We start from the raw sequence: 9844 nt of genomic DNA on the forward strand, positions 1-9844 counted from the left end.
AAAGCACGAAGCGCTAGGTGCGAAGCGAGAGCTTCACGTATGTGAGGCGCTCAATTTAAAAATTGCTAAAAATTAATTATACATGACATATTCTACTTGAAAATCAATCATAAGAATAAAACATATTTGTAAAACTAAACATGAATACTTAATACGTAGGTTAAAGACACCCTAAACCCTGAACACACAAAAAAGTCATTATCTAGAAATTAAACCACCGAAGTGCTATGCAGAGAATCAAAAACTACCTGCCTATCGGAGGGATAGAACACATTACCACTATATCAGTCACTAACATAAATAGAAATAACACTAATTTCGATCTATGTGAATATCATGCAATCACACTAATTGGTCATGAGTATTTATTAGTATTACAATTACACAAACTAAGTCAAAAAAATTATTGAATTACAAAAATAAAGTTACAACAGAACTATGGGATGTTAATATTAGTGCATTACCAAACCATTTAACTTGGAAACTTTTATAAATTTAGTAGTCGTTTGTTACATTTTGCTATTAGTAACCTTATACTATTTTATTTAATAATATTCTTTTAATAAAACTTTTCTACTTTTAAATTATGGCGGATCATTATACTAAAATAAATGAATTGTCGTCTTTCATAAATAACCCATATAAATAAAACATATGTCATTAAATTCCAACATTTATTTTCCATCACCTCCACACAAAATCGTAGAATCATGGTAAGTTCGATCTTGTAACATAATCTTGTCATGTTTTTGATGGTTTTTAAATTCTGGGTTTATAATAATACAGGGTGCTGGAGGACATGTTGAAGAAGAACACAAATGGCCACCATGGTTAAAGCCTCTGCTTCGTGAAACATTCTTTGTTCAATGCAAACTACACACTGATTCACACAAGTCCGAATGCAATATGTATTGTTTGGACTGCATTAATGGTCCTTTGTGTTCTATTTGTCTCAATCACCATCAAGATCATCGTTCAATTCAGGTTTCTCAAATTATTTACTTTTGTGATTGATTTTACAATGGGTGATAATTTCTTTTTTTTTTATTGATTTGTAGATACGGAGGTCCTCGTACCATGATGTGATTAGGGTTTCTGAGATTCAAAAGTTTTTGGATATTAGTTCAGTGCAAACTTATGTTATTAATAGTGCAAAGGTTGTGTTCTTGAACGAACGTCCACAGCCGAGGCCAAGCAAAGGGGTTACGAACACATGTGAAGTTTGTGAGCGTGGGCTTCTTGATTCGTTCAGGTTTTGCTCACTTGGATGCAAGGTAATTTCATCAACATTTTATGAATTTTAATATTTTAATTTGGTCCTGTAAAATTTTTTATGTATTATACGGGCGTATATGGCAAACGAGGTGTCTACAAAGAGTTATATGATTTGTATAACTTCATTGACACCAATCGATCAACACTGGTTTATTGTGTGAAAAGTTGTAAGACCTGTATAATCTTATACAAAGAGTTATATGATTTGTATAACTTTACTAAAACCGATTCATGTAATCTCATACATGTATCTACATTAGCACCCATTTAGTTTGGTTTATTAATTTGACTTTTTGATGAGTGGGACTGGGAATATGGACACTGAATGATTGACTGTTTGAGAACTTTGAACTTCAAATTAAAAAAACTTAAATTGGAATCATAGTTCTTTTAAATATATTCTTTAATAAATAATTAAATTCCGTGTGTTTTAAGTGCTTAGATTGTGGGGACATCAATGAATTTTAAACAAAATATGAAAATTCCGCTAGAGAAAAAGCATTTAATAATGGCGGTGTCGGATTCCGATGACTCATACAACACCGGCAGCCATCTCCGACGGACTAGAATTCAAAGCTTCACTCCGTCAACGCCGCCGTTGACCGCCGGAACAGCCAAAAGAAGAAAGGATATACCCCACCGAGCACCAATGGGTGGACTAATTATAGAATGTTAAGTCTGTTAGTCAGCCAGCCCCCTAGACTTTCACTTAATTACTCCAAAGGCCCCTCTTAAATTTCCATCACAAGTGCATTTGACGTTTAAAAGCCTGTGTGTGGAATCCCTCCCATTTGTAATTTTGTACAAAGAAGCAACTTATAGGATATAATTAAGGGCAAATTGGGAAAACCATAAAAATATGGTTTGAAATTGTCAAGTATTTTGTTTATAGAATAAGGGTTTTATCCATGGTGAAAAAAAATGTAATTATGGTTTTGTGATATGGTTTAGTACTTATGATGCATGAATAATGGCAATGTAGTTTCATATAAGATATAAAAAGTGTGACTTCTATAATGGATATAAAAAAATTTATATGTACTTGTACATGGTGGTATCTTGATTTGGAAAGTGTTAGTGGGTGGTTTCTGGTTCTAACCTTTATTGTAACATCATGGTATCTTAATATTTTTATATCATATCAATAATTCAACAAATGATTCTATCATATTTTGAGTTAAAATATGATTATCAAAATTACTTGATAGATAATAAAGTATCTTCAAAACTCTCTTATGTTGTAGAGATTTGTAGTCGACGTGTCAAGAGAGAGGTCATCTGTGTGCTTCTGCGTTAAGTTTGTTATGAAAGAGAATTGGTAGATGCTCGTTAGGTGGTGTGAAAGAGATGCTCTAAGATTGTTATATTAATATAATTTGTCTGATATTTCTTTTATTAAATATTATTTTAAGTGCATAAGTATTTTTATTTTTAATTTTCTTATATATTTCTTTTATCACTACTCAATTTTTAAACATCTACATTTGTCTGCTTCACCTTGTCTTTTAACGGGTTATGTTTTATGCTGTTTTCAATTAGTAATTTATAGGAAAGAGCACATAATTCTATACATATGTTATCAACTAACTAAAATGTCAATAGGTTGAAATAATAAAAGTATAAAATATTTAATAGGCCATTTGATTCATTTATGAAAATCACGCATTCATTTGTAAATACATGGTTTATAAAAATGTAAATGCATACTTTCACTTATGATAACTCCACATCAGCCATTAACCAACCAACTAACGTCGATTGACTAGTTCTCATAAATACTTTAATGCCCTTTAACCAAGCAATCAAGCTTTCAATCCTCACCCTTCACTCTTAAAACGTTCGTTAAGAACTTAGCCCATCGAAAGTTTAATGCCCCTTAACACATACGAAGAGTAGTATTGCACTCTGTTAACACAATCAACTCAGCTTTGAGCCTTTGACACATACTTCTTTAAAATATGCTCCAAGGCCATACTACCGAATAGAATAGTTTTATAACAATTTCTGAATATAAAATGGTTCTTACCACAATTATATATACACTCAAATATGTTTGTTTTAAATATATCATGATAAACATGGAAGAACGTCAAAGCTAAGGTCATTAGTGGGGAATGACTCTTTCATCTATGTTAAACTTTAACTTTGGCAACATGTTGATTGGTTACTTTCTATGGCTCCAATACCATATGTATAACTTCTCTAATTTATATAAAAAATCATTTATTATTACTTCTACTTATTAAAAATTCCATATTATAAATTAAGATAATAAATGCATTTATCATGAACATATTGCCAAGTAGCAGCTTTGTTTGAAATTTGTTTGCATATAAATCCAAGATAAAATCATGCCAATGAATCAGCTCCTAACACAAGGTTCTTTGTGTATTTTGAACATAACTTAAAGGACCAAAAGGTAATATATTTTTCCAATAAAACTATAAAAGGGCAAGACAGAAATATTCTGGTTACCCCCTTTGCACTTGCTTTTCAATCTACTCAAACAAGATAAAATATTCACAAGTTGCCAAGCTTTGAGTGGGTTTTGGGTCCCATTTCATAATCAAGAAGACTAAGCCCATGATGTCATTACTAACCCTTATCTTTAATAATGAGTGTATATTATAAATTCAAAGAAAGGCCATTTCATGCCCACTCTATTAAACCATTAGTAGTCATAAAGTCTCACAATCAGACATTATGTGATACGTGGTCCAATCAGAGTTATTTTTTATACAAAAATAGGGTGTAGTCATAAAGCATCCATAATGCCTCATAATGTCTCAAACTCCATTATTTTATTATTATTTTTTTTGCCTTCCACCCGCGTTTTGTAGAAAACGCCCCCCCAAAAAAATGAGCCATATTGCCCCGGGGGAGGGGGTGCCCCCGGCGTTTTAGCCCATAACGCTGCAAAAAATCGTGGACTACGGATGGTCTTACCCTAACAACGTTTTCAATTATTAATATTATTATATTTTAAAACAGAAAGTGACCCATTAATATAGTAATAACTACAACTTAAATAGAGAATTGTGATACTAAGATAAATATTTATATGCAATGTATTACATCACGTTTAATGTGTGTATGTAGTAATAGTTTTCTGATGATACATATTTATTTATCGTCACCGTTGATATCTCTAATCCGCTATTGTCGTCGGTTTCAATTTGTCACCACAGTTTCCAATCCATCACCAAGGTTACTGAAACCATGAAGCGGTGAACATTTTTAATCATAATTATATACATCGCGAATAATAAAATTCTTTACGTTTTGAAAGAGCTATCAATCAATTGCCTAGTGTAAATTTTACCACCAACTTGTTCAAATGTTTCACACGCATCTGCTACTAATTCGAATATGAGAAAGTGGACTATGCTGATGGTGACGAGGACGGATATAGTGTGTTATACTCTGCAATTGCTAATATTAGGGGATTAATTTGCTAAATTCAAAGTGTTCCTTCTAATTTGATCTCTATATATTTTGGGACAAACATATTTTGTGTAGGTATTTGATAGTGTTTTATCTGTGCTCTATAAAACAAAACATATGTATCGGCCCACTATATTGAAGATCGGCTCATCTCCCATTCTTTCATAAAGCTAACTTTCAAAATGAACATTTTGTTTGTAAGGGTTACCTATAATTATTCTGATTAGAAAAAGGGCTACTTATTATTATTTTAATAACAAAAATGGTTTTAAACATGCGATATAATTATAACCGATTATTAATTTCTTATATTGTAAGACCATCCGTAACTGTGCGTTGTGTGCGGCGTTTTTGCATTATAACGCCGGGGGGCACCGCCCCCCCCCCCCCCCCCGACGTTTTGGTATTTTTTTTAACGTTATGTATACAATGCGGAAAAGACACACAAATCAAAAAAAAAAGTTATCGTTGGTGCCATGTTACCATTGGGTTTTAAAAAAAATTATTAATTAAATTTATATTATAAAAACAAACCAAACTTATTTTTTTAACACATTACTCCCACTTCTATACCAATTATATTTTTTACACAAATATTTCTACCAAAATGTTTCCGAATAACAACCAAAATGTTCTCGGTTACGGTCAATAGGCCCGTCAAGGCAACCAAAATCCACAACCGAACCCATATACCGCCCCATTGCCAACCGTACCCGTCCCGAATCCGTTCGACCCGCAAATGGCCGCGTACATTGCATTTTTACAAAACTTTATGCCAAATGCGGTGCCTGGTTTCCAAAACCCAACGGCAAACATTTTTGCCGGTTCGGGTTCCCCACCCGACGTCGAGTTCGTGGCCGGAGACACACACCCATCCCGGAGACCGTAGGCGGTTCGAACCAACGCGGACCGTCCGAGAAAACACGCAAAGAAGCCCGCCGGCGAACCTCGGGTTAAAAAGACAGTGATACCGTGGAAGAACGACGAGTGCGTACTATGTGCTCGTGCATGGTGCGCGATATCAGAAGGTGCCAAGTGCGGTAGGTTTTTAAAATACATATATATTTTTTAATTTTCTTAGAACAAACATTGAACTTGTAATGTTTTTATTTTTTTTAGCGAACTATCAAAAAACGGGGGTATTTTGGCACAAAATTAAAGAGTTGTTCCACAAACTTGGTGGGAGACTCGCGTCGAGAAAAAGATTCGTTACTATCGAAATGAGGCGACACAAACACCAAATGCATGGGTTTCCATACGGTTTTCTCTTGGATGAATCGAAATAGGAGTAGCAGTGTCTCGGACGCGGAAGTCATGGAAAATGCGTTGACAAAGTATCAACATAAGGTCTCGGGGTCCTTCAATTACTTTGGCATTTGGAAAGACTACTTGAGGTTTCACCCAAAATGGGGCCTGTTTTGGATGCCGGAGCCGAAGGTGGTCCGCGTAATAAAAAGTCTAAAACATCGTTTTCAGTTGATCCAGACACGCCCCTTTTCGACGCTCGAAACTTCAACCTAAGCGATAATAAAGCCGTGAATACTACCGAGATGCCTCTGCCGGGGGGTAGAAGAAGCAAGGGCAAGGGAAGGGGTCGCTTCGTCGTCGGCAACGGGTTCGAATGCCGAAATGGAAACTCAATTCAAAGAAATGAACTCTCGACTCCAAGATTTGCACGAACTTGGAGCCCAACGACTTAAAGTAAATTTGGACGTTGTCGAACTACTTAGAAGGAATGAAATTGACAAAGACATCGAGATTTTATCAAGCGAGCTAACCGAAGACGACCCGGGAGTCCGATCTCTAAAAGCCGCTCGACAAGCGAAAATTTTAGAAAAATATCACATGTAGTTTTATTAGTATTATTTATGTATTTTTTTTAATTTGATGTATTTTTTATTTTAATTTAGTTTTTATTTGAAAGTTTAATGTATTTTTTTAAATTTTAATGTTGTTTTTTAATTTTATGTTTAATTATTTAAATAAATTATTATTTAAAAAAAACAAATAAAATTAATAGTGACTGGGCGTCATGTGGCACATAACGCCTGGGGTGGAGAGTAATGACTACACCCTGTTTTTGTAAAAAACTATAACTCTAACTAGGCGTCACATTATGTATAATTTCTGGAGGTGTAGAGTTATGACTACTTGTAGTCTAATAATCTAGCCAAGAATTAACCATTGGAAAAAGTTCACCTTTCCCCAAGAAAATTGACTCGTCTGCATAAATTAGTTGTAAAATCAGTGGGCTACTATTTGTGGCTTTTAAAATGCGTAAGAAACCCTATTCACAAACTAATCGTGTAGTAACATGTAATCCCTCCATTGCAATTATAAAAAGAAATGGTGAAAATGGGTTAGTGTACCTATCCTCCTTCGAATCTTAAATTTCTTAGAAGGTGCAATAGTTACCAAAATATATGAAGCTACGGATAACAAAAGAGTCTTAAATTTGCATTCTCCAATGTCATGAAAAGCCCATTAACACGAAATCCCAATTCAACTTGCCAAATGCTTTACTGAAATCCACCTTGAATGGCATTGTATTTTTTTCGAAGCTTTAAATCAAAGGCGAAACTTGTTAAGAGTCAAAGGAGCATGCTATTCAAAAAATTGGTTGCGGCGCAACTTGTTGTCCGTTTGCCTGCCATTTTATTGTAGTTGTTTTGTACTTATTATTTTAAACCTTGAAATGATATATCATCTGATGGTAAATGGGCATCGATAATGAATATATTTTATTATATATTATTGCATTGGTTGTATAAGAAAACGAAAATGATAAAAATAGCTTTAAGAGAACCCTTAATAATAAAATAGAGATGAAAGTAATTATGGATTATTTAACAGACTTTTAGAACATTTATAGTTGACGAGCTAATTAAGACACATTTAAGTTAAGGATGAGATTAAAAAGTATAAACTTTTTTTTTTTGAACGGCCTACCAAACTTTTATTTCCGACAAACTAGCAAGACGCTAGCAAACAAGATTATACACGGGAGAAGACATCAACCGAGTACATATACAAACATCAACGAACAGCCCCACAAAGAAGCAATACAAAACAGAAAATCTGCACTAAGGCCATGTACCCGATCTGTCCATCTTGCACGTGTCGAATCTCCGCCAAGCTTCCCATGTCATGTTTCCCATAGTCGCCCGATTTCGAATCCACAAAAAGTATAAACTTAAATTTGATTACTATTTTATAATAATGTTTTCCCTTTATGACATCTTTTTCATTTTCTTATACAACCGTCAAATAATAAAAGGAGATGAAAATAATTATGGGATGATTAGCCGACTTTCAAAGAAAATAATGCATATGGAAGTGGAATGATGCATACTAAGACGAAAATAAAGAATAAAGTCACGATTTTTGCTTGGTGGCCACTAAAGGAAATGTTGTGTTTTCATACTTGTTATATTTGTTTTTGTTTGTTCATGAGCAATGCATTGACGAGACTTTAAGGTAATCTTTTGTATTACCCAAACATTTTTAATCCATAAATTTAAACTTTTCATAAAATGGAATATGTAATCACAAAATTATTTTCTTTCCGTCAAAACATTTTAGTAAGATTAATTTAAAATTTTCTACATTAACATACAATTAGTGTTACTTTTGATGTGCATGTCAGTTCGGTTATTAGCCAAAATCGATATCATAACTGAAGTCATCGATTAATCAATTTTATTAACCAGTTGGTTTTCAGTTAAATTGGTTTGGTTTATTCGGTTAGTTTGTTGGCTTTCGGTTCAGTTCGGTCAGCTTGCTTAATTTTGGCTAATAACCTAAACCATATTTGAATTAAATATTTTGTTTAGCAATACATGAAAACAAGGTACAAATAATCAAATATATTAAATGGATGTATAAATACATGAAATCATACCCAGTGAAGTCCCACCAACAGCAAAGCAATAGGTAGGATCTGGGGGTGGGATGTAGGCACACCGTACCTCTATCCAAAGGGATATAAAGGTGGCTTCCAGAGAGACCCTCAGCTCTTAAGTACATATGTATGAAGCAATACAGAGGAAATCAAAGTTCAACATTAATAATAATAATAGTAATATATGGAAAAAATATACTATTATGGCGTGTGACTAAAATGAGGTAAATAGAAGCCCTAAGGTATTCTTTTCTACCTAAAAATCCTTAACTTTAATTTTACTTCTCCACGAATTCCTATCCCCAACCATGTCCTTGGAGAGGTTTAGGTCTATCAAATCATGCTTAATCCTCTCATTTCACATCAATTTAGGTCGTCATCTACCCCTCATCCCTTCTATAGTAATGTTTTCTACTTTCATGTCTGCTATAAATACATTAAATGGAGGTACAAAACATGAAATACATGAAACATATGAATAAAAGTTAGAAATATATGAAACTATGAATGGTTCGGTTTGGTTCGATTAATTTCGATTAGTCAAGGGCACAAAAAACAACCAATAATCGATTGTCGGTTAATGGCTTGGTTATTGCTCACCAATGCCTTTAACGTACCATCTAAGAGGTTTTTAATATTTGATTAATGGAGAGAAGGAAGAAGATACTACCGGAGTAGTGGTGCATATGATTGAGAGAACTGTGATGATGTTGTCGATGATTGGAGCACTAGGAACCGTTGTTTTCTTTCTTATTATGTCGATATCCATGAAGATAAAGTTTACTAAAGACGTGGGCAGGGGGCTCAATTTGTCTCTATGAAACATGGAATGTCCCCTATATCTAGGGTGTTACAACTAGTTTATGGACAAATATTTTTGGATTTCATGTTTGTTATGTTAGGCTTTGTTCCTTCTTGGTCATTAAATTACGGTTATTGTTGTCTTGTTAGATATCTTAGTTCATAATTCTTCAAATACCCAATTTGGAATATTGTATTGTTGTTCGTAAAAGAGATATTATTTTAATGGAAACTTGGCGAAACACCCGCAAAATTTTATAAGTTGTAAAACCAGAAGATAAATAAAATTGATTTGGACACTTCAATGTTGTAAATAAGTATGAGTTGGGTTTGATCTCGCAAAGTTATTCACGCTTTATCTCAAGTTTGAAAAATTATTAACGAGTCGGGCTCGAGGTTAGGCCAGTTTCGCTCTACTCGTTT

General features: G+C 33.7%; 1 protein-coding gene across 1 annotated transcript; it reads left to right on the plus strand.

Moving 5' to 3' along the window:
- Positions 1–684: 684 nt before the first annotated feature.
- LOC143554627 (protein RGF1 INDUCIBLE TRANSCRIPTION FACTOR 1-like) lies at positions 685–2246 on the plus strand. The gene is made up of 3 exons (XM_077044347.1): positions 685–984; positions 1059–1274; positions 1718–2246. Exons 1-3 carry the CDS (start codon positions 907–909, stop codon positions 1949–1951), a joined length of 528 nt encoding a protein of 175 aa, XP_076900462.1. The 5' UTR covers positions 685–906; the 3' UTR covers positions 1952–2246.
- Positions 2247–9844: the final 7598 nt, after the last annotated feature.

This window comes from Bidens hawaiensis, unplaced genomic scaffold (assembly GCF_021521415.1).
Source record: "Bidens hawaiensis isolate Kalapana, Puna unplaced genomic scaffold, B.hawaiensis_p1.1 tig00017771_1, whole genome shotgun sequence".
Taxonomy (NCBI): domain Eukaryota; kingdom Viridiplantae; phylum Streptophyta; class Magnoliopsida; order Asterales; family Asteraceae; genus Bidens; species Bidens hawaiensis.

Coding starts and splice junctions, on each gene's coding strand:
- LOC143554627 (XM_077044347.1), top strand. CDS start 907: ATGTATTGTTTGGACTGCATTAATGGTCCTTTGTGTTCTATTTGTCTC. Junction 985..1,058: donor AAGATCATCGTTCAATTCAG/GTTTCTCAAATT, acceptor ATTGATTTGTAG/ATACGGAGGTCCTCGTACCA. Junction 1,275..1,717: donor TTTGCTCACTTGGATGCAAG/GTAATTTCATCA, acceptor TTAAGTGCTTAG/ATTGTGGGGACATCAATGAA.